Here is a 26,455-nt window from a genome sequence, read left to right on the forward strand (position 1 = left end):
CTGCCTTAGGAAGTTTTCACTGTATGTTACAAGGCTGATCCTTTAATGTCTTTGACAGATAAGCACCTACTTATGCAAACACTGTAAATTCCCAAATTCCACTGGAACAGGATGGCTTGGGTGCATAAAGGTCAATACATGAGAACCCAACATGAAGTGCTTTTGCATGATTTACAATAAGTAAATTCTTTATGGGCTTATGACAAAGTATTTAAAGTTATTTTCATCACTGTTACTTAATCAAATTAATATTTCTTTGCAACTGTGTCTTTATCTTGGAAAGGGAAAAATGAAAGGAATACAAAAAATTCCAACATTTAGCTGTTGCCATAGATTTTATGTAGAAGTCAATATTATGCTACACTGGTTACTGCCAGCACAAAACCCTAGACAAATTAGGTAAGATGGAAAGCGTACTATGTTAATATTTCTCATGGCTTCTGCTTTTTTTCCCAGATAATTTTAATGAAGCATGATTGTTTAGTTCTCTGTTTTTCTCATTATTTCTTTCCTGAAATGTTCATGATGACTTGTTGTTGCAGGAGAAGCTTAATGTTGACTGTATGGGGCATCAGGTGATAATATTTGACTTTTCTCTCATAAGAGGACTGTGGGAAACTCGAGTTAAGAAGAGCAAAGAACGTCAGAGGAAAGAGAAAGAAAGATTAGAAAAAAGCTCATTGGAGAAGTAAGCCAACTTTTCTTCTGTTCATTTTAATTAAATCCATTCTTATTATCTACTAACATCGCCATATATGAAGTATTATCAGAAGATTCAAATTTTATTTTTTTGTGTGTGATTTCAATTATTTCTTGCTTCCTTTCCTCAGAAGATTGTAAGAGAAATGCAGCACAAACTGTGCTTGTATTTCATTAGTCCCTGCTCTTTCTTATGTAGGTTGTGATTTACTAGTGGTGTATTTTATTGTCTGCTGTGTAGATTTAATTTGAAGAGAAAAATAACACATTTTGTACCTTTCTATTGCTTATATGCTCTATAGAAGTATGTCTTTTTAGGATGGAATTCATGAAAACATGCTCATAAAATTCAGTACTAAAATACTTTAAGTGGTTTTGTTGAGTTGACAGAAGAAACAAAAGGAATTAAATAAATGGACAAACACAATTGCTTCTGAATAGGAGAGAGAGGATAGAATAACAGAATTATCAGAGGAGTTTTTTCTTGTTTAAATATTAAAGAGAGCCTTGATTATAATGCTTATACCCACTAATCATGTTATTATTTTTATTATATTTAATTTATTGTTTCTTTAAGCAATATTTTGGTTTCTTTATGTTCATTCCCATTAGAGACAGTGAAATATTATACCATGCTGTTAATGTTGGAAACATATGACATAATTTTTCCATTCTAGCAAGAGAACAAAGCAGTAAAAATCACTTTCTGCTTTAAAAATAAAATGCACAGGGTTAAGCAGTGCCCTTGTTTAAGAGCATCATTGCATTGAACCTTCGTGCGGTATTTTGGCTGTCTCAGGAGACCTCCACTCACAGATTCTCACTGCCAGTGCAGCTACCCTGACAACTGAGCAGCTGGGCTGAGGAGACCAGGATAATACAACGTCTGACTGCCCTTTCTGCAAGACCTTTCTCTTCAGAACTTCCATAGTTGCAGTCTTGGTTCTCCTGTCTCTACCCAAAACCTGCATTAAAACCCATAATCATAATGAAAAAAAGAAAGTGACTCTTGGGGTGCCACTGCAGCCTTCTTCATAAAAATAATATTATGACTAGGAATCCACATCCGTAGCTTCTAATGGCACATGCAGTCATCTTCAGACCTGATAAAAGGTCAGTTGCAATGTGGACCTAAATGTCACATCCCCCTGCCACATTTAGTTTGGTTTTGGGGTTTCTGTAGTGCAGAAGATAACTTCTGAGTTCACTAGTACAAAAGCAAGCCACAAACGCCAGGCATGGGGAGCTTCTGCATGGAAGAGGGAAAGAGAGTAGCCTTATGTGCTCTGAGGTACCCAATTTCAGCTCCCATGTTTTTTGCCAGTAGTGTATGTTAAGCCTCGTTTCTTTCTGTGACTTGTGTTTTCCACAAAAAGAACACATTCTCCTTAACATTTCTGCCTTTTGTTATTTGTCTGTAGCCACCCCTCCAGCTGAAAGAGTGGAGCCTGACAGCCTGTTCTGCTCTTTTCCACTAACGAGGTCCAAAGTCATTCTGTTATCTTCCTGCACCAACTAGAGATGGGGAATTTGGGTTATGACGCAGAGAAGTAAAAGGTTCCAAGTGCACTTTCAGCATTCACAAAGGATTTTTGTTTTCTTCCTTTAGCTTGCAATTTGCATACGGTACTTTGTCTTGTTGCATGTCTTCATGCAATCAGATTACTTTCCAGTTAGTCCCACTTCTTTTAGAGGTCCTGGAAGAAAGGGGGAAATGCATCAGACTTTCTTTCCTAAACATGACTGATCATTATTTCACCCATGAAAATGAAATGAATGACAAAGTTTATGTTCATTCTTATGATGCAGGCCTCATCGAATTGAAAAAGCGGGTAGAATAACAAAGTCATAAAAATATTGGTAATAAAATGTAAAATCCAGTTAAAAGAAAAATCTTCTTTGTTTTATAAGGTGTGTAGTGACCTTTGGGTCCTGAAGGTTAGACCACAATTTATTTCTTAGATGCTTTTCAGTCCTTCCAAATGTTGGGCCAAAAATAGGACAAGATTTTGCTCGTTACTAGCTTGAAAGTATTGATAAAATAATAATTATAATTAAATGCTTAATAGAAATAATGTTTCCCTGTAGAAATAAATTTAGTTATTTTAGGGAGTTCTATGTGTGACCAAATTCTGGTATTCTACTCAGAGATTAGAATTTTACCAGTGTCAGGTAGGTCCACTGAAATCAATGCTAGTACTTACTGTCCAGTCACAGTAAGAAAGTATTTTGGGAAAGATTGTGACCCAGAATGATAGTTTCAAAAAGACATTCAAAGAAGACAGTTTCCTGAATTGTGGACTGCATTCTAGTATTTAAGATTCTAGATATTTACTATTGCCAGCAGCCAGAGTGAATTCCCAAGTAGGGCTGAAATTAATAGAGTTTCTCTACAAATATACTCTTGTAACAGATGACTTTGGAATCTGGCCTGCTGAGGCTGCTTTGCTTTTTTTTTTTAAAACAAAATCCAGTTTTTCTCAAAGAGCTTACAATTCACTAATGCCCTTGAGATTGTGCAGTTCCTTATCAGCTGTTTTGCTATGTAAAATGACCTGGTAATATGTAGTGAAATGTAGTATGTCTTATTTGGGGAAAAACTCCCAATTAACCTCTAGGGAACTTTGCTTGCCTTGGGGCAAGGTAATGTAGTTCATGCAGGGTCAGTAAGCAGTCACATGTAAGATATTTTTTTGACTGAAGATTTTCTAAGAGGAAAACTTCACAAATAAATGCAAAGCTTGAACTGTGTTTGCATGAATGGGGAGGTCTTGTAAAGATTTTGGGAATTACAGGTCTAGAACAGATGTTTAAGCAGCTGGCCAGTGAAAGCTACTTTTGCAGAACTGTCTGCTGAGAACGTTGTGAGAGGCTCATATCTGACTCTCCGAGATACTGGTATCAGATTGCTTTGGGTGGAGTTAATTCAGTCCTCTTTTTCCCCTTTGGTTTTGTGGGTCTCTGGAAGTTCAGAAGTTTAAGGAACCCCTTATGTGCTTCTGGGGGGCACATACAAATCAGCAACTGAGCATAAAAGAAAAAGAAACATTACAGTGTTGTACAGGACTCTTCATTTTACTTCATGTCCTTAATCCCATCAGACAAGCCCATTCTAAATCTCTTATAGGCTATGAAACGTGAACTATTACAAAAAATGTGTACTGTTCCGTGGTTATCTACATGTTTATGAAAGTCTGTATTATGGAAAGAAGTTTGTGTTTATAGCACTGTTTTATATTTAATCTTCTAGATTCTGGTGGTGGTGAACAATCATACATTGTACCCTGAAATCCTGAAAGCTGTCAGGTTAACTTGATCTGGCATGATGATTTTCCTCATTAATGTTTCCTTTCTACTTGTAATTTTTTTGGAAAGAGAATGAAGGTGAAAGTTTACAGTTAGCATTTTTTTTTTTGAAGGATTGTAACATCTATCTTCTGTGTGAAAAACAGGTAAGGTAAAAATTGAAGGCTGACAAATTAAACATTCAAGTGAGGAAATGGCACAGCTGTTTGCCCAGATTAGCTATCTAAATCTTTGCTGTGAAATGGCACAGCCTCCCCTGTCCACCAACCAAACATGCAGCAAAGATAACAGTTTGCTCAGCTACCTTTTCCAGTGTGTCTCTTCTCCAAAAATTTCCTTTTAAGGTCCAGCTAGCTAAATGTGCATGTATTACTTTTCCAAGCTATGCACTTCCTGAATAGTAAAAGTCAAAAGGAAACTTTCACTCTACAAAAGGCAAAAGAAACCTTTCACTCTACAGGTAGGCAGTGACTTTTTTCCCTGAGAGGTTATATGTTTGTTTAATAAAATAGATTTGTCTCTATCTCTCTGCCAAACTTCAGTGTTACAACTCTGTTTGTACCTGAACTAAGATTTTATTTGTGATGTCCATTTATCTTAATATAAATATGCTTGATAAATTCTTATAAATATACACATGCTTAATTTATAAACATATTTAATATATGCTTATTTATGAGACCTTTATTCTCCCACTCAATATGCAATTCAGAAATTTTTCTAAACATGACTAAAGCTCAAGATGGGAGTCCTTAGCCCCAAACACAAATTACAGGCAACAAGTTGGGAGTAGATATGCAGCACTAATAACCATTTAAGCTATTTGCCTTTGTTCTTAGGCACTTGTGCGTACAGACCTTGCATCTAATATAATGCATGCAAATGGGTTGAAAGATAAAGGCTGCTGTTCAGCCACAATCCTTTACAACTCATGGAAGAACCTGGCAGAGAGACTGAAATTAAATGAATCCAGTTGAATTTGAAGCAAATGTTACTTTTCCATCAGGAATATTAGTCTGGGCTGAACTCCAGTTTAACTGTACCGCTCTTATAAATATTCCATAGGATTATTTAATGATCCTGAGTGGCTAGTGGTTCTGATTTAAACATCACCCAGGAGTACTAAACTGGTGTCATCATGTAGTGTCCTGGCTATTTCTTCCCCCCTGATTTAGAGGAAAACAGTGCCATCTAATGAAACTTCCCTTCTTTATCTAAGAAGCATAGCTTTTCCTCAAGACGTCCTAATAAGACATTGAACAGTTGGTAACTGCTGAAGGAAGAACCATTCAAAGAAGTCCAGCTACTCGTCATTTACCGGGGTGGCTCTGAAATCCTTACTAATGCAAACTTCTTGTTTTCCAAGCTGGTCGCTCTTTTGAAGGGCACAATCACTGAATTATTCTACGGTAATTATTTGCATCAGGTTGATTAGATTCAGGTTTTTGTTGGAGAATATAAAATGCCAAGCAAGGAACTCCCATATCCTTGAAAGAAAATATTTATAATAAAAAAATTAATTTTATGTTGTTAAATGTCTTTGCTGCAAATATACTCCAATAGTGAAATAATGTTTGGGGAATGATTACCTGAAGACAAGTTCATCACTAATGAAAATGGAAATACTTGAATATTCCATTTCCCTGCTGATCCTGTTTCATATCTATGGTGTATTGTCCCGAAAGCTTAAAAACAGCAATGTATTGGGAAATGGTTTGCCAGAATTAACCTTTTTTTTATACCATTTACAGTCTGCTTTAGTGACAGGTATGCTTTTGTGTTACAGGTATAAAGGTATGAAACAAGGGTTTTTTGACAGCACACTATAAGCTTTTTTTTTAAAATTAGTGGACTATTTGCTTTGTTGAAGTGGAAATACTGGAGTAGTTTGCTGAGTTGGAATGTTAGATCTCATCTGGGTCCTATGTCCAGAAAAAAAGTTTTTGTGTTCCTACTCCCACCTAAATTAGGTTTGACTTGACTAACACCCACTTTTTTGATATTGAAAATGATAGTTGTTTCTTTAATCTGACTGCAACTGTTTACCAAGTTTTAGAGGAAGATAAAAATATTTTATTGTTGAATAGTAATAAAAAGACATAAACTTCAGGAGGGCTGTGATTTTGTAACCAACTCATTTTTTTCTCATATATGAAAATGTGTTCCTGGAATATCAGAAGCCAGTGCTAAAACCAGAAGTTTAATTTCTCTGTATATTAACATATTTAAAGGCCAAATTTATTTGTATGGATTTTTTTTCTTCTGTTTGAGACACTGGTTTAGATGCCTTTCCTGTCTTTCCTGAAGATTCATGCAATAGTCTCCAGATATGACAAACATGGTGGTAATTATTTTATTTGAGGTTGTCACCAAAGGAAGACTTAAAATGGTCTTTATTTTCATAAAGATCCTTTAAAAAGTACCATCATCTCAATTTTTTTGAGAATGACTGAGCTGAGTGACAACCATGTATCTGTATAGATGCTGTTGGTTTGATCTCAGCTGTAATCTGGAAATTACAGATTTCTCATCTTTGCTTAATGATACATATCGGCTTGATGTAAGTCGCACCTCCAGGCCAGGAAGGCTCATATTGATCCATTTGGTTAGTGTGTATCCTAAGAGTACAAGCAGGGGTTGTAAATTGTTAGACCTTCTGCCCTTGGGATATATCATGTTTTCATTCTGAGATGTACTGCATAAAATTACGCATGTGTGTTGTTCCATTATTAATTCTGTTTCCATCTGTTCAAAACGTGCTTGTACATAGTACTTAGTCTGGCGAGTGTAAGTGGGCATTCTTTAAAAGCTTAACAGAGCATGTTGCCATTGTTTAATGCATGGGTAAAGAAGGATTTGACACAGGATTTCCACATCGGTGTGTGACATCCATGTTGAATTCTTAATCAGGTTTAATTTTTAATGCCTGTCGTTCTTCTGAGGTCAATATTTCATTGACTGATTTGGTTAACAGCATTTTTTGTGATGTGCATTTTATTTTATTTGGCTAACAATGTGTCATTACCTCCTGATATTTGCGTTGTGTACAGGTTATCAGTAAAGTGTCAGAGGACAGTTTGTTCTTTTATCTTTAATGTAGATCCCTTCTTATTATTTTCTATATTTCTATGTTGTGAGAGAGCAAAATTTTAGATCTGAGCCCTCTGCTTTTGTGTTCCTGGAGTCTACCTGACAGAGCCAACACTGAGGTGTAGTAGGGCAGTTTAGTGCCTTACTTTTTATTGACACTTAGATTTTTTGACATCCTCTTTTTGTTTGTTAAATTCTAACATTCTTAAATTTATACTGTGAGGAATGAGTCAATCATTTTTTGTGCATGAGTGAAGAGCAAGGAGTACAAAAAAGGCATCTTGGGGGCAAGGTTTTTCAGTGCATCATATTATGCACTGAGATCAAATGTTTATTGCTTTGGTAGAAAATGAAGGAATTCCATGGAAATGAGAGGGCAGTAATGCAGAGTTAAGCTTCACAGAGGGACAGAAAAGCTGTATGTGGAGGACTGGAGGAGGATGTGAGAAACAGCAGTACAGCAGTGGTAAGTAAAGCTAAGATTATTTAGAAGATTTTAGAAGAAAAGAACGCCAAGGTTTTGGTGCTTTTCAGTTCCTGCCTTTTAATGGTTCAGATCCTTTTGTTGTTCCTTTCCCTGGGGATTCAATTCACTCCCTCTCCCCACCCACTTCAACTCCCACCTACCTCTGCACAGTAATACAGAGATTTTACAGTTAATTAGCTATGCTCACTGGTAGATGAGTTTTGGAAAAAAGATGAGTAAGTGGTTTGGGCCTGTTTATTTTTCTTATCGTACATGGAAGTGTCATTTTCTAGATTTTCGTAGTGATCTCTTGCTATTGCATTGCTTGCCCTCTGTTGTGCTGGTGGTCTCCAGGTTCAAAAGACTGAATGCGCAAGATCAACACTAAAAATAGAATTAGTTCATGTGTCAAAGCATCTGAAAGAGATGTTTCAACTGCCTAGTGCAATCAGGTACGCAGGTGTCTCTCCCTCTGTAACCAGAAATATCAGCTGCAGCACGTTGATGGATCACAAAATGGTCTAAGGAGCTGTGTCTGCTCTAACCTATTTTCTTGTCTTTGTTATATCAAGTAGCTTCAGAAAAGATTTTGAGTTGTTGTGGGTTGGTGGTGGACTCTTTCTTAGCTGTACTAGCAGGTTCTGTACCCCTCCAGGGACTCCCTAGCTGAACATGTTGTTGGACACCTTTTCTGTCTGTCCAGTCTTTTTCTTGCTAACTTCTTTACATATCACAGCTTGCCGTGGTATGAAACAGTCCATAATTACACACTGAGAGAAACTGGGACATTTACTTCAAATATGTACTTTGTTTTTTCTCATGCCTCCTCTACTGACACTTTACATACCAGAAAGCCCTCCAGATGCCTACTTGTAAAAAGCATACTGATCTCACTAATGAAAACTGAAGCCAAGAGTGAGTAACTTTTCTGCAGCTCTCAATAGCTTCTTCGACCATTTCCTTATTGCTTCTTTCACACCTTTATATGTTATTGTCCCAATCATCTCTCTGAGAGGCTTTCTGCTTCCGATATGCTAGAAATCATTTTCCTATTCACTTGTATACCTGCAGTAACACTTGGGCTTTTTGTGTTTTTACATTTAATTATCAGAGCTTATACTGCCTTCTAGTTTCTTAATTTGAACATAAAAGTTATTTTATCCTTTTTTTTTTTTATTTTTCTGTTTTTGGAAATGAGGGGAGAGAGACGTCTTTACATTATCTTTGTTAGAATGTACTTACTCTGAAAGTGTACTTGTCTTCCTGCGGTCTGCCAGCACTTTACCCAGTGAGCTGCACTTTTAACCAGCTTTACTGTTATTTGATGCTTTTCCTTATTTTCTCTTTATAAAGATGTTGCATGGGAATACATTGTGGCCATTATTACAGAAGCGGCTTTCTGTAGTTCTCTGATGACCCATGTATAGTGTGCTGCTCCTTGAAACTAAATCAGGTCCTCTTGTGCTCTCTCACGGTAGCTGCCTTGATAAACAGTCATACGTAGTTTCCCAAAGTGTATATTGCCTGCAGCGTGTCAATGCGCTCTGTGTATGCCGATAGTGGAAGTCTCCTGCTGTCGCTGCGCTCTCCGCTTTCAAGCCTCTCTAACATCTCCTAAGGTTTCAGTAAGTGCCGCAGTTTGTGCTGGGCAGTTTACAGCTGTCTCAGTAACACCTTTCCTATTTCGGCATGCAGTTTTGATCCCTGAAGATTTGCTTTGATAGCATTGAGTCAAACATGACTTCTAATCTACGTTATCCTATTCCCATAAATATACTCTTCCCTGCATTTTCTGTCTCCTACTTTGCTACGAGTGTCCAAAAATTACTTATTTTCACCAAGTTTAGAAGATGCTTCTTGCCCTTAAGCTTGTAACTGATTTCTTATATGTAACTTAAAACCAGACATTCTGTTTTATGCACCCAGTGTTTTATCATCTTAGCATTTCAGAGAAAATGCTGCGCTTAGCTGGCCATATGTGTACAGGATTTGTTACTTCCTACTTGAACTTTACAAACTTGCATCTGATTCTCATTCTAGGACATGCCATTTTTGACTTTCTCTTAGGGGGGAACATTATCCTGAACTTAGTGCCCTCTTCACCTGATAGTTTTCTTCAAGTCTTTAGCTTAAAATTTCTGCCAGAGGGTGAAGGTCACATAAAAGATTCTCATGTACCACAAGAATCCAGCATTCAAAGCGTGAGATGTGATTTATGATGCAAGGTGTTCTGCAGAGTCTTATTTTGGTATAAGGAAGACTTGCTTCAGTTAATCAACCTCTTCCTTAATTAGCTAAGCTGAAATAAATCTCTCTTAAATTAAAGCACATGCTTTTGGCAATGCTTAATTGTATCAAATTGAATTTGCACCTGAAGTTATGTGGGTAAGAGTTTGCCCTGGAGGTGAGCCTGAAGTTACACTGAAATTGAATCTGAAATTAGTGAGGATGTGATAACTTTGACCTTTACCTCCACCTTCTAAGATGACATTGGAAGATAATGTGTAAAAAATGAAAACAGATCATTATACTTGAACAAGAAGGGACAGGGAAAAGGAATATTTCTAACTTTGTACTTTCTAAAATTACTTTTTTGCAACTGAAAAATTTTGCATCTATCACCAGGTCCTTGTTTTTGTTTATTCATATGACTTGTTCTATGAGAATATATTTCCTACCTTATTCAAATAAAGGGTATCATTCATCCTGTTTTCTGTGACAGTGTGCTCAGTCTCCACTTTTCTGTTATTCCCTGGGTGTCACAATTTTATAGTCAGTAAATGAAATCGTGCTCATCTGAAATCTATATGTAAGTCTAGAAAATCTAAGCAAGACTCCAGGAATCCATCTTTTTTTTTAAAAAAAACCCAGTCAATACATTAGGTGCATAATTATATTCTGTTAAGTATTTGTACAAACAAAGATCAAGCTTTAAAACTTATTTGCCATATTGTTTCAGTTGATTCACATAAACCCTTTTTGACACTATTTCAGGATAAAGCAGGAATGGAATTTCATACTAGAGTGCAGGAAGAAAGGCATTCCTCAATCAAAATACCTCAAGAATGGCTTTGTAGACACTGATAACAACATCTTGGACACTTATGGAAAGACTCCTCAGCTCCAGAAGAGGCATGTGTTTTCAGATGAAGCAAATAAGGAAAGAAACAAGTATATCTTTCAGCTTTCTGGAGAGCAATGGATGGTAAATGGAAAATATGTTTCTATTGTTAAAGAGTTTGGGTAGCTTAGCACTGTACCCTTTAATACCCCAGAACATTTTTTTTTGCCAATGCATATGAAATTGATGTTTTTCACAGTGTTAGAGGTGACAAAAACATTTCCTATCTTACCCTGAACTAGTGGATTAGTTTTCAAATATTCTTATTTTAAATTCTCTACTGATACATATAATTTAGCTCTCTCAAAATTTTGGTATAAGCAATCATATTGCAATAAGGTATCTTTGTCTGAAATTCCCCAATGGATGGAAAGAGAAGAAAATAATATTCAGCTTTGTTGGCTTGTTGATGTCTTCTACTACTCAGAGATCTGTCTTTTTGCTCTAATAGTACGATAACATTTTGCTCAATCTCTGTTGAAATCAAAACTAATATTAACATCAATCCACAGTGGTGTGGCTGAAAAAAGCACTTTTTACTTGCAGTTGTGTTTGATGTGAAATAGCAGTTTGGAAGTAAAATCTGCATTAATGCTGTTTTGAAATTCAGCAAAGGGTGGATTGGAGTTGGTCTGAAGTTTTCTTCTGTTGTTAAAGCTTTGACTGAAATGTATTTTGAATATACGTTACTTTATTAATGAGAAAGTGAAATTAGAATTTTGACTCTTTTGTAGTTTATAATTTTGAGATATATTTTTCTGATTTTTATTACAAAAAAATGCAAGTTAAAAAGTCAATTGATGAAGTGGCTAAATTTTACTAAAACAATTCTTTCGATTGACCTGAAATGTAACTTTGGCCCAGATTTGATCTTGAATATGAAAGTGTTTTCTCTTTCAACTTTTGGGTTTTTTTTGGCTTTAGTTTTTTTCTGAATAAACATGAAACAGATTAGATTTTGGGGAAATAGAAAACTCTGGTTCCCATCCAGCTCTAGTAAGAAGACTGTTTCTTCAACTAATGCCAATCATTCATGTGGTAGGATTGGTTGCTGGAGAGCTATCATGTCTTATCTTTCGAGAACCTGGGATAATGAAAATAATGTTAAAGCTGTGTAGTCTTATACTGCACACTTTCTTGTGTTGTAAACTTTGTAGGTATCTTAGGAGGAAAAAAGGACATATTACATCTCCTTAGACACTAGTATAGTAGCAACTGCAAAATTTTCAGTGCATCAGGGAGCAGAGAGCTACATAACTAAACTTTTCTGTTGCTCATTCTCTTTTGCCAAACTGTTAATACTTTGCTTTGTCACCATAAAGAAGGCTTTACATTAGGAGGCAAAATCAAACATACATAATTTGTTCAGCTTTCCAGAGCATTTAATTTCAATTTGACATGCTGAAAGATCATATTTAAGAGAGATGAGTGTACTGTTATGTACATTATGCTACCCTGAGCAGTACATTGCTAACACCATGCGCTTTGATTCTGTCTCCGAATCATATGCTCACTGTGGCCATATCACACAACAACTGTGCCTCATTATCCATCTCTAGCCTCCTTAAAGGGGGCTTCCTGTTTCCTAACAAGATACTGTGACAGAGTTCAGGTGTCTGCAGACAAAGACAAAATCAAAGTTGCTGTATATGGAGAAGACCAATGGTCCTTCAAAATCAAAGTACATTTTCAGTCTCTAACACTTGAAAAATATTTTAAAAATGCAAAAATCCACTTGACAGAGTTCTGAAAGAAGTGTATTTCCTGTTATTGCAGAAATTTTGTAAAAATTATATCAGTTATACAAATCATACCACTTATTTTATTTTGCTTTTTTTAATCCGAACTGCTGCTCCTAAACCAAAGACAGAATCAGACATGACACTCTTAAAAAATACACTTAGGCAAAATGGATTTGCACACTACACAACCAAATCTGCACAGGCTGGCAATTTGCAGGTGAAAAGGTCTGTGGGCATGTGACAATTTTCTCAGAGAAGCTCGTATGTTATGCAGCTGGGAGTTGTGGTATCGATTGTGGCTTAGTTTTTGTAATGTGTTTTGCACACAAATACATCTATGAGTTGAAAGTTTGGAAGATTAAGCTCTCGGACACTAGGAGAAATCAGAGCTGGGCTTGCTTGTGCAGTTTTACAGGCACATAACCAGCTTGGTTTGCTGTTGGCAGCAGCAAACAGCACAGCCCGCAAAGTGCCCATTTGGGAACTAGTTGCTGAATACTCTACCTCACTTGCTTTTAGCTGATAAGTATTTCTATTATGTTTCCCCTTTCCTCTTATCAATGAAGCAGGAATATATCCTCTAGACAGTTGATAACTAAATCTAAGTAGGTTGCTGGTATGAATTACAGATTTAATTTTGAGAACTGGGCTTGCTTCTGGGATGCAGCAGATCTCTTTCTGGAAGCTGTGAACTTAAGTCTCACAGAGGAGTAATCCCCAGCATAGGGATTTTTCAAGATCAAAGCAAGTGGCTTTGCCACATCCTCCCCACAGGTCTCAGTGTAAGGGCTCTCATTGGAAACCTCAGCAGCAAATGAGCTGAGTCCATAAATCAGCTAATGGTGTTCTTTGCAATGTTGCAGCCAATTAGAACAGTAGCTTGCGTTGGGCACTAATCAGTGCCCAGGCTGTCTAGATGGTGAAAATGTAGACATGTTACGAAGATGCTATTGTCTCATGCTCCGTATCCATACAGCATAACAGTGAATCTGGGCCACTGATTCTGCATTGTTGAGTACGAGGTTAAAAATATTTTTTTTAAAACACTCCATCATATACTGGGGTAGCTTGGACAATTGTTTTGAAAATCATCTGGATAATGGTCTTTTGAAAATCATCTCAGATCTCCTTCTGAGAACCTTTGTAAGGGAGAAAATCAGAGCAGATCACACATTTTGAATTCCTAATAGGAATTCCTTCCTTCAGGACCTCTGTGCCATATTTTTCCCACCTCTCAAATGTCATTGAGATGATAATGTATTTTCTTTAGGTGGAGATTCACTGTTCCTTGTAATTGTAAGGTAATTATTTTAACGTATCTGAGGAAAGATAAAGCTCATACAATGAATATTAGATTAGGCAAATAGGCACAGAGTACTGACTAAAGAGAGTAATGCTTGATTTTACAGTACATGAATTCTGAGGAATTGTATTCTGTTTGTGCAGATCCATAATTTCCTGTAGATCTTTAATTCTTACTAGTTATTGTTCACTTTTAGGGTAATTTTTTGAGAAATGCAGCTTGAACCTCTAGACATTTCATGTCTCTACAGTATTCTAACAGCATGGTCACACTACTTAATGGAAACCTTCTGAACTGCAATGCTGTAAGACGGATTAGTATAAAGACTTGCTTGGAGAACACACTCAGTGAGTCTTTCTGAATCTGAAAGTCCTCATGTAATGTGGGTACTGGTTTGGCCATGCCTGTCCAGGGTGGTTAGCTTCTGGCGGTGGACAGTGGTTGATAACTGCAGTGATGAGGTAGTTTTACCTTTGTCTGTCAGAGCTCCACCTGGAAGAGGCTGTGTGACAACATCCACTAGTTTCAGTGGATCCTGTGCCTCCTCTTTTACATACCCATCAAATATTTATGACTCAAGTGTCTATGTCCCTGTGTGGTGCATTTCTGCCAGCTGGGAACAGCGATGAATTAATATTTGTATTCAGGAACGAAAAGATCTTTCAATAACAAATGGGCTAGTCTCATCATCTGATGTTGTGAATAAAATCAGACAGGCTTTTCCTTTCTCTTTATAAAGAATGGGCAGAACCAGGTTGTATTGCCCCAGCAGTGAATCTCCTAAATCCTCCTGTATTTGCAAAACCCTTGGGACTTGACAGCATGAGAATGATGCACTGTGCCACAAGTAATTTGAGGTTCCCAAGGTGTGTTTCAGAAAACCTTTTTATTTATCTGAGAGTTTTCCAGGCAAACCCACCATGAAAAGGAGCTGTATAAGGACTTTGGAGTCTTGAATTGTGTGTTTGAATCTGTTGCCTCGGAAGAAATGATGGAGACTTGATGAAACACTTAATTGAGATCCTTTGTACATGTAAACATGTATCTACTGAATTAAATTAGTTCTTCAGAGAAATAGCACTTCTATTAGAGCAGAATGAATACTGTGGCAAAATAATGCCATGAATATTCATATGAATTTTTCAGTGAATTCACTTTAACTCTGCTTTTCCCCTCTGAGTGTTTACTTTCTGCTTCTAACTAATGAATGTTTATTCTCTAATGGATCAGTGAATTTTAAATGATTTTCTGAAAACATTCAATAAAAACAAATTTTTGAATTTGTGATACCAATATTGCCAAAGGAAAGGTGACGATGTTCACTCAAATACAGAGCAGGACTGTTCTTGATTGTGCTGCTTTATCTAAGCAGAGGATCTGGATGCATACCCACTTTAAACAACTTTAATGTCAAATGTGTACAACAACTAAATGAATGAATGATGGTAAAATTCTTTACTTGTAACTCATGACCTTCTTGCATATCATTTCTTCACAGAAAAGGGCAGCAAATTAATTACTACATTCTATTTATTCCCCCAGTTTTATCGTCTAACATGCTGTGTATTTTCAGAGAGAACAGAGTACTTCAATTTGGTATTCCCAACTGTTAGTGACAGTGAGGTATTTATTTGCCACAAAGGATCAAGTAGAACTGCTGTATTGAAAGGACAGAGAAAATCTTTCTTGTGCTTATTTGACTTGCAGAGATATTTTTTCCCCAAAAATGTATAAAATTCTTGACCCGGTCAGGTAGTACAGGTGGCCCTGAGGCAGACTAGTTTTGGAACTAGCTCCAAACTTTGTCAAAGATGAGAGAGATTTGGATCCAAGGCCTTGGTTTGGCCCGTGACAGATAAAATCATAGAGCTGGAAAAGAAACAGAATTGAAACTTCTCAGAGCTTTGATCACAGTTTTAGTTCAGGTTCGTGTCTAGCAGGTAAATTCTCTACTAATTAGAAATTACATAATCATTGATGGTTGTAAGTTTGTTTTTTATTTCCTTTTAATACTTTTTATTTTCCCCTCCCAAAAATCAAAGGAGCTTGAGGTATTGTTTTGCTGTGAAATGCAAAAGACTGGCTATCCTCCAAGTGTCAGTCTTCATGGAACAATTTATCAGCAGGCTGCCAGCTTTAGCATGGCAGCAGAAGATTACAAAAGAACACCAGGGAATCAGAGAGTAAAGCAAACATAAAGCTTGTGCAAATTTCAGTTCCCATCCCTATCTAGTTTATAAATGAAGTAAAATATCACATCAATTTAGGTTTCAGCAACACAAATAAAATATATTGTAAGATGGAGAATGTTAAAAAACACATTATAGCAAAATATTTGTAAACTTACATTTGCAAATTGTAAATATGATTATAAGATATAAAGAAAGAATCTGAAGAAAAAAAAGTAAGTCAGGGTAATTTGTAGATGAATGGAAACTCCTTCCATTCTTTTGAAGTCATGTCTGGATTTATTTCAGTTGCTGCACAAGAATATCTTGGTGCTTTAAATTACCCTTAATACAGAAGTAAAGATCTTAAAAATCTTTTTTGCATTAATAACAGACAATTTAAAAAATATTTTGGCTAAATTTTTATGAAATTTTGAAGGAGTTTGATCTTAGTTTGTGAGAGTGCTTTGTGTGCTGCAGTTTTCAATGTGTCAAGGAGAAGTTTGTGAGATGGCCCCTTCAGTAGGCTCTTGGTTTCACAGGGGTAAGTGTTCCCCTTTGCTCCCAGATGCATCTGCCAGTAAGGAGCTGGAGGCAGTCTGTTGTGACAAGGTGCAGAAAGCCAGTATGACAGTAGAAAGACAAAGACAGACCTGGACTGTGGAGAAATAGAGTGGCAAATGGTATCTGTTACCCATACGTCTATTTCCCTCCAGTATGACTATTCTGCACCTGCTTTCTCTGTGAATCAGGGTTCTTCCTTACAGACATCTATGACACTCCAGCTAAATGTTATCCCCTATGTGCCACATTTTCAATTCTGTACAGGTGGGAAAAACAATACTAATTGAATCTGCAGTTGGTATTTATTCTTTTATTTTGCTGCAGAAAAATGTGCAGGACTGAAGGTGGAGGAGTGGAAACCCACTCCAGAAAGTCGGAGAGATTTCTCATTACTAGCCCTGAGGCATTTCTGGCATTTTATTTTTTAACTGCCATAAACTGACAAATGTAGAAGATGGATCACAATGCAATATATACCTGGTGGGAAAATGAAGTAAGAAATTAAACGATCCATATCAAATATGGAAGGGCAGGTAGGAAGGCAGAACTACATCTAAAGGCTAAGCGTCTGCATGTGTAAATTTGAAAAGAACTGAAATTAGAGGCAGCAACAACCAAACAAAGAACAGTTAATGGTAAGTCCAATGTATCTTCAATTACAGTTAGAAGTTTTAATTTAGCTGAGAGTTAAGTAGCACTATTCCTACTTCAGAAGTTCAGAATTAATAAAAAACAATTAAAGTGCATCACCCTTGTTAATGTCTTAGGAGATCTATGAAATCTATAAGGAAAAAAAAAAAGTGGTCAATGTCCTCTGAATAAAAACCAGTAATTCTTACTGTGTCGTATTCTTCATGCACAGGAAACAAATTTGGAAGTCATAAAGGAATTAAAGGCTGAAACTCTTACATCTCTTTATATGGAGCAAAGTTAGTGATAGCGCCTCATCCAGATTATTTATTCCAGATGTTACCAATGCACAGTGGTATAAAACTCAGGACAGACAGGTAAATTATGTGCTGCTTTGGAATGTGGAGTTTAAGTGATCTGACCTTCAACTTTATGAATTGATATTTGTCTGTTTCAAGTTCAAGGAATTTGATGACATAATTCAAACAAAGTGTGTACATCTGAACTGAATAGCAATTAACTAAAGCAATTTTACAGGAATTAAAAGTTTTAAAACTTTTAGATTTAGTAACTGTATACATTGGAGATTTTGGACAAATAGAGTATTCTGTAAATTACTCAGAAGCAAGTTTATTTGCTGCGTATTTAGAACAATACTAAATTCTTAAAGAAAAAGATTCTCCATCGCTAAAGCAAGAATTAGTTGCAGCTGTGGACTGATTTAAAAATGGAGTATTTTTATTTTTCCTAAAGAAATTTGGTAAAAGTTTTCAAACATTTCTGAAATAACTTAGAAAGTTAAGTCACTTATTTGGAAAAAGACTTTCAAATAGTGATATGTGTGTATCCTATCTGAACTGTTTCTCTTCCTTGGACTGTGTTCCATCTTGGCAAGAAAATTTTGAAACATTGGCAGGTATTACAAACATAGTCACACTTTTTTTTTTTGTTTGTGGCATACCCTGTTTAGATATTCTCCATATACCCACTCTTCTGTTCTGTGTTGCATTTTACTACATCTTGATGAGTGAGTTAAAGCACTGAAATGTGTTCTAAAAAAATCCTTCAGCTGGAAAAAGGAGATAGTATGGGAGACACCAAACAGGTTGAGTGCCTCAGATAGGTTTCTGTTTTAGAGCAAAATGATTGCATTAGCAGTTAAAAAATAAATATGTGGTGACAGACAGCTGCAATGCTCTTCAAAAGCAAACAGCTCTTATGAGGGTTTGGCAAACGGCTGTTCTACCTACATCAAGATAATAAAGAAAATGTGTTGAGGTTTCGCTGTGGAATTTTTTCCCCTTGTATTTAGAAACATGGTAGAACAAAATTCTAACCTGATTCTTTCTATTTACATGTTCTTATTTCATCTACAGGAATTCCCAGATTCTCTGAAAGAACAGACCTACCTGAAAGAATGGCACGTGCACAATACGTTGATACAAACCATTCCAGCCTACATTGCATTATTTCAAGATCTGAGAGTACTGGACTTGTCAAAAAATCAAATCAACCATCTCCCAGTGGAAATTGGTAAGCTGGTTGCACTACTCAGCTATTTATACTTATGTCATTTAACTATTTTGCAGGGAAATGAGCATCCGTGTATATTCTTATTAACTTGCTGATAGTTGTCTTCTTGCTTGTTTCTAGTGAACAGCCCCCTCTAAATGTTTACAGCTCCCCGGATGTAATTATACTTGCTGAATTTTATGCAATACTATGTGTGTAGTATGGCCCAAACATGGGAAAAAACTGACATTTTTGTTATATGACTATAAGGAAGTTATTGCTTGTATTCAAGTAGATGGAGAATTCTTCCTGAGAACAGGTGGTGTTTTATGTTCCTTACAGTCTAAGAAAAATAGCAATGTTACAGAATTGTAGACCTCAGACAAGATGAATTGAAACATAAGGTTGTGGTAAAAAGGAATCAAACATATAATGTTGCATAAAATCCATCTTTTGAATTTTATAATGTGTTCAGTAATGAACCCCATTTAATAAAGTGGTGTATCCAACATGACATCAGGGTTTTTAAAGAAACAAATTCTTAATGCTTACATACTTTGGCCTTTGACATTTTAAGCTACATAATAAAAAGAATTTTAGTTTGGCACTCCTGTGTTTTCTGATCTTACAATGTAAAAGTCTTGTTTGAAAGACACTAATGGTTTGAGAGGGATTTACTGCTCTTTCAAGGAAGAGTGTTGCTGTAACCAGTGATACCTTTAAGAGCTGGGGAAACTAAGTCCACTATGAGGCCCCCATAGTCAACTCCATGCACCCAGATGTACTAAGACTTCAGCCATTGTTTTTAAAAGCAGTAGTCCTAAGCTTTCCCAATGGTTGGTATTCCTTATGTACATGAAGAACTAACAACTTTAAAAAAAAAAGATAAAAACTAAAACCTCCACCTCCATAGTTATCATAGTTTTAACTCAGAAAACCAGGAAGGGCACAAGCATCCTGAAACACAGAAATCAGTGCTAGACTTTTCTACTCTTATTTTCTACTCTATTAGTGGAATAACACTAATGCTTTTGATTTATTTACTAACATTGTATTTTACACAGAAAATTTCCCACTGACGTTGAGATATATTTTATGGTTTCATCTTGGCAGCTGAATACACTAACAAATCATAAACAAGACACAAGCAGGAGATAATGGACATAAAATAAAACCTAATTGTTTTGTCAGCACTTTGACCATGGAACTCAGATAGATTAGTGAGTTTAGTGGACAAACACCTTCTACCAGGTGTGTGGAAGAAAGGGGAAAGTACATAGTTCCCTTCCAGAGTCTACTGTAAACCATTAAACATAAGGTTTTAAGGTGTTGCTGCTTAACAACTGAGGCAAGTAAAGGCTAAGAAAGTTTTTTATTTCTTCTTTTACTATTGTCCATTGTTAATGAAAATAATCCCCAAGAAAAAGTGATTGTGAATGCTAATAAATTATATTCCAGAAAAAACACACAAACCCAGATCATTCTAGCAATTCTAACCAATTCTCTATAGAGGGTAATATAGAGGCCATATCAGACCTTTCTTGGGAAACAAGGAATAAAGTTTCAAATGCTTCTAGTAGCAACCACTGTTCTTTCAATTGCGTTTACATGATGTGATTTCTGCTCATCAGTATCTTTCATATTATTCTCATTTATTCACTTGCCCTCCAGTATGCTCATCCCTCATACCCAAGGTGTTGCTTGCTTTCTTTCAATGTTTTTGTTGCTGCTTCTTTATGTCAATGTTTGACTGGAAAGGTTAGTGAATATTAGAAAACTGTTTGCTGTAGGTCCTGCCTCAGACACAATGCTATAGCACTCACTGTCCTCCTCTTAACAGTGAACTCTTCTTCAGAAATTTTTTTCAAGCTTCATTAAATAAGAGCAGGCATGACTCTACTAAACATTTATCTGGAGAAACCTGGACTTGAACCTTTCATTTGAGACACTACATAACCAAATTAATAAGTTAGATTAGCCATAGATGCTATTTATACAGTAGTTCTACATCACAGCAGTAATTCTAGCCTATCCATGCAAAGACAGAGATTCACTAATGTAGTTTAAAAAGAAGTAATACAAAAAAGCCACTCCAGAACTATGCAACCTAACTGTTCAGAGGTTTTTTTTTGCCAAAACTGCCTAACGATTTTCAGTCTTACTGAATGTCCTGTGTTGACAGACCACCTATTAGTAATGCAATGGAACTGCCCTTGTTATTATGGCATAAATTACAGAGAAGTTTTTATCTCAATTTGTATAATGCACTCTTTTGTTGACATGTAAGGTGAGACGCTTGCAAATGGTTATACTTTTATTTCAGGTACTATATATGCATACAGACACTGATATGTACTGGAAATGTTCATTATTTTAATAAGACATTATTATGAAAGGTCTTGGATATTTTGAAGTTTTTGGATGTTGCTTCAAAATGAAACCTTTCATACTTTAGTCATAGAGCTGCCAAATTATCACAGGGAAAATAATCGATGTGGGTTTAGTTTGGAAGTTGTATCTAAGCAAGGAGTGAGGACTGGGTGCTAAATCAGAAAGGAAGGTCTCTGGAAAGGTTAAGTGCTAAGGTATTCATCATTGTGTGTTCTGTTTACAAAACAGCAGTAAGTAGGTAAATATCACAGCTAAAACATACTTGAGAGCAATGACAGATGGTTGAAGTTGGCAATGACACGCATGCTGTTGAGTCTTTAATCTTCAGACAGAATTGCCAAGTTTGGACCAACAAATCATCCAGCAGAAGCTAAACTGGTGAGCCATGTTCAGACTACTTTTGATTCTCACAAGAGGGCTTTAAAGGTGTGAGAGAACAGGAGGTGCTAAGAGTATTTTCAGTGGAAAAAGTATAGTAGTATTTTCAGTAGCAGACTCTGGACTAAAATATCTGCAGGAACTGAAGTTCATGTTCCTGTTTTACCTGATTTAGAAGGGAATGCTATACTCTAAAGCAGAGAGAAGAAAGACCTGAATCCATTCTCAGCTATTTCAAACCACACTCTTACCTATAATCACCTATGCACTTGAACAGATCAAATTTGGATCAAAAGGCAGATGAGAATACTTTTGATTTGATTCTTTTGTGTGGAATAGCAAATATTTTCATGGGAAGCTAGTAAACAAAAATGGAGAAAACTGTAAAATGGAGTTGTCTGTCTCAAAGTTGTCAGGTCTGGTTTTCCCAGGAATAACAGAAAAAATCGTAAGCAGGGGTGTAGCTGGAGGATTTTCTTTGGCAATGATTTCTGGGTGAGTTTGCAGTTCTGGCTCTGACTGCATGGCTGCAGTACAGTCACTTTATATCAGTTAGTGCTGGTACATTAGTAATTGCTATAATTTAAAATATCCAGCAGAATATATTCCCACTTGCACATAGGAAGTGGTGAACTGCATATTCATGTGATCCCAGAGTTTTTATGCTGGGATGGGATAGTGAGGCTATATCAGAATTTTTTGTCCCACAAATTATTAATGAAATATCTCAAAGAGCTGCTAATAAAATCTTTGTACCTCATTATGTTCTCTTACATTTTTGATATGCCAAATATTTAAAAGGGAAAATAACTGCGCTTTTGAAACATATTTTAATAAGAAATCACAGGGATTTTTTTGGTCTCCTCCCTACCTCACAGTATAAAATTTCATTTGTGCATAACATTAATCCAATTTCCCAGAACTCAGAGGGGAAAACTATGAGTAATACAGTTTTAAATTACTTGTAAATACCTAAATTATCTTTTTTTATTAATAAGAATCCCAGTGTGCTGATTTGTGAGTTTCGAAGAAGAAAATGTAAATTCTCAGTTTAAATGCAGTCTAATTCTGAGGAGTTGCAGACTCATCTTTACGCTTGCCGTTTATTCAGTATTGAATATTATCTGTCCAACAGCTCAGTCTTGTATACAACTGGGGAAAATTTTGTTTATATTCCCCATTTGAAGGGGCAGTATTAAACACCTCTGTTGCAAGTTGACTGTTTTTAAGAAGATGCCAGTTGCTTTAAGGCTAGCTGCTCACATGAGGGCTTGCTCCTACTGGAATAGCTGGTAAGCTCCTCAAAATTTAACTTTTTGTACTCCCAAAAGTACAAGATTATGCTTTTTATTGGACCAACTAGAGAGGAAACAATCTCTTTTGTTCATCTGATTAAGCTAACATAAATGGGAATATTGTACTAAAATGTAATACAAACACACTGCTTTAACAAATTTCAACATCATTAGATCTTGCATTCTTGAAAGGATTTTAAATAGTACCATCGGGCATTAAGCTCAGACTGTAAACCCTGCCATGGAAAGTACTCATTACATAAATTCTTTTTGCTGAAAGATTCCTATCTATAGACTTTGTCATATTGCTTTATGTAACTACATTATATATAACAATGTTAGAATACGCTCCTTCCACACAGAGCACATTGGTATTAGCAAACTCTGTGGTTTATTTCTCTGTCTTCACTTGGGTCACAGTGGGAATGGAGGCTGTGCACACCGTTCTGGTTATGATGGAAAAGTTTTATCCAAGGAGAAGCTTTTTGAATTTCGAAGGTGATCAGAATATATTGTTCTACCCTTCCCAAACAGATTACTCCACGTTTATTTCTGATGCTCGGAAAGTGTTTTCCAGCCCAGAGATTGAGCTTATACTCTACTTTGCCCTTGAGAGATATACCCTTTTTTGGGGATCCCCAGGGTTATCAGAGTCCATGTTTCAGGTTATCTGCTCACATGAAAAAAGGAAGTCATATACTTTTCTATAGAATTTCTGATCTACCAAAACATCTTCAGTTCAGGTCATTGCATTTTTATTTTCACTAATCTCCTTTTCGGACCTTCCAGTAGACCCTCACCCTACATTTTTTTCCCCTAAGCTATATCTCTCTACCATTCAACCCACAAGAACGTCTTCATGTTTTTCTACCTCTATTTTGGTACAGGAAGACCACCTTTTTTTTTTCATCCCTTACATTTTACTAATACTGTTCTGACCACAGACTGAGATCCCAAGCTTTATCCTTTTTATTTGTTCTTTGTAGTAGTCACTTGCAATTTCCATCAGCATGTTTAAATTTTTTTAATTAAACATGTGAAGACTGGTTAACAACTGAAATTCTACTAGCCCAGGGTCAATCTGTTACTGTGCTACAGCTTTTATAAACCCTAATGGCAGAAAAAGGTTTTGAAACTTTATTATGCAAAAGCAGTTCAGGAGGTCTTCATCCCTCCTTTGTTTGGATGCTTTAAGCAGAAGTAAAAAAAAAAATATAAAATGATGTTTTAACTGTTACCTGTAAGCTTGAACATCAATACCTCCTTTCAGATAAATCAAAGGCAATGGCACTGATTCAGTAGAGAAGACTGGAAAAAGGAGAATATTTGTCTTGGCCCATAGGAAGCTGCTATCAGATCATTGCAGATCAATGCAAAAATTTGCTTTGCGTTTTACTGCAGTTTATACAAGTGGATCTGCATCTGCATTGAATGGGATCCTTAGATAATACGGGCTTTCTGTAACCTCATCTGTATTTTGTCTCTGACACCTTGTTAAGAGCACTAATGTCCGCTTGTCTAAATGGTGAAGTTGCATTACCATTATTACCATGTTGCATTGCCCATCAGAAATTATAGAGTTTAATTACTGGTTTAATTTTTCTAAATAATTAATTAAAAATTTAAACTGGGAATAAACATTATCTTAGGCAACAACTATGTCATTGCAGCTTCCACTTAAAAATAAAATATTCTTAATTGTAAAACTGCCAGGGAAGCCGTGCGTTTCATTACTGTTTTTACTGTGTCTCCTTGGAAAACACAGAGATGTTAGCTGTTAAACTCCCTAATTTGCAATTTTTATTGAACTGAAAATTCAGTGCCATTGTGTATAGCTAACAACACTGTTGTAACAGTAATGTTTTTATTATTACTACTTTTAACTGAGAAGTTGTACTTATTATTTTAATATATAGGTAGCAGGTGTGGAGGTCAAATCATGCTCTTCATTTGTGCAGCTGTGAAGGGGGTGAAAGGAGTGTCACCTCCTCTGTCCCCTCCTAAGGCTGCTTCAACGGCTGTATTGCGTGCTCATTAAGCCTGGTGGTAGTTGCGTACCATACCTTAGAGAGGGGAGAACTTCTGCACTAAGAAGGTATAAATAAGCCCCTAAATACAGATTACAGGGCAGTGAAAGTTGTTCATGCTGCCTTATAACCCCCTTCACCCCCCTCAATTCCCCAGCTGTTATTGCAATTGCAATAAACTCCAAATATGGGTGAGAATGGCTGGCATTTTACTGACAATGCCTATGGTGTTTGAAGATTATTTAGAGATTCATTGCTCCTTAATTTTGCACTACTTCAGCCAAGATGCCTGTATTTGAGAATTTTGAATTGTCATTAATGTTGTCCTATAGTCATATATTTGTCTCTTTCTCTGACAAAAATAGCCTAGCAGCCTTGTTTAACAGGTCTAGGGGAAAAGGAGGGTGACAGTGTTAATCCTTTTGTCTGCAAATGGAAAAGATCTCAGTCTGTAACGTGGACTACCATTCAGGCAGCTTATACAGCCTAATTCTATCCCTGTATGGTTTGCTGCTTGTAAGAATTTTAAACACCTTTTTAGAGGAAGGAGTAATTAGAGACGTGGAGCTGAATGGAAACTAGGTGGAAATTAAAAATTTATAAAGGAAAAGCAAGTTGTGCCCAACTAATTTTGTTTCTATCTATCTTTTGAGAAGGTGATTGAGCTTCAGGTAGTAGATCTTTTCTTTGTGGAATCTCATATTGTACTTGATACAGTGAACTATGGAAAGTTAATGTTTCAATCTAAGAAAATGGACTTTGATGCAATAATTGTAAAAATGAACAAAGGACTTGCTAAAGCAGAGGCAACAAGGTACTTCTTTGGAAAGAGAAGCCGTGGGTCAGGAGGAAGATGATTTATAGAGTTTCTCAAGGATCAGTCTTGAGTTTATTTCTTAATTATTTTGAGCAATTGGGCTGCTGAAATTTTCTGCTGACAGTTTGGCTGTTATTGTCACTGCATAAACAGGAGGAAATACAAAAAGCTGGTTGAGCAGATGGGCTTTCAAAAAAGTAGACATTAAATTCATGATTGCAGAGTTCAAGGTCATGCAGCCAGGAGCTAAAAATTTGTGCAGCGAGTCATGAGCTCATTAAATGCAAATAATTGAAGAAATTAAATTCCTAATCTAAGAGTCACAGAAGGAAAATCCCGTATGATACATACATAAAGTTGTGGTCACACAGCTTCAAGGAAAAGTTATTTCATATGGGAACAGATGCAAAAGAAGTTTATTAGGACCACTCAATGAGAGGAATTTTTATTTTGTGAGAGGAGATTAGAAGAATTGGCTTGTTCAGGTTAGTAAAATAAATTCTGATATGTCTGCTACCTATGAAAACATCAGAGAAGTAAACACCAGGGAAAGAAATATCTATTTAAATTTAAAATTGTCAAAAGAATTAATAGTTGTAAAAATTCTACAAATAAATTCAGACCAGCAATCCAAAGACCATTCCAAATCCTGAAAAGGATGAACCTCTGTAACTTTGTTTTTCCATAAGAGCCATGGATGTGAAAAAACAAACTACTTTTAAGACAGAATGTGATAAATCAAAAAATGGGATTATGAGAAGTGGTGCTGTATGGGTTTTATCCAGGAAGTCCTGGCAAGTCCTGTGTATGTCTTATGGTCCTAGAGGGATGTTTATTGCTTGACTACTGCTCAGCTGTCAGTGACATAACTTAATCCACTGGAGAGCCCATAAGTGAAAAAATAGCCATTGCCCAGAATTGCAAGAAACAGCTCCCTGCAGGCAGA

The 26,455-nt window shown here is 36.2% G+C and overlaps 1 protein-coding gene across 1 annotated transcript in view; it reads left to right on the forward strand.

Annotated features, from left to right (window-relative positions):
* Positions 1-545: 545 nt before the first annotated feature.
* Positions 546-26,455, forward strand: part of LRRC2 (leucine rich repeat containing 2) — a gene marked incomplete at its 3' end in the record, with an annotated part of 57,397 nt that continues 31,487 nt past the window's right edge. The window contains exons 1-3 of the mRNA XM_082013650.1: positions 546-688; positions 10,556-10,766; positions 18,466-18,622. Coding sequence (XP_081869776.1) covers positions 564-688; positions 10,556-10,766; positions 18,466-18,622 — 493 coding nt within the window. The 5' untranslated portion in view covers positions 546-563. The remainder of the gene's footprint in view (positions 689-10,555; positions 10,767-18,465; positions 18,623-26,455) is intronic.

This window comes from Phaethon aethereus (assembly GCF_964289735.1).
Source record: "Phaethon aethereus genome assembly, chromosome: Z".
In the NCBI taxonomy this organism is placed as follows: domain Eukaryota; kingdom Metazoa; phylum Chordata; class Aves; order Phaethontiformes; family Phaethontidae; genus Phaethon; species Phaethon aethereus.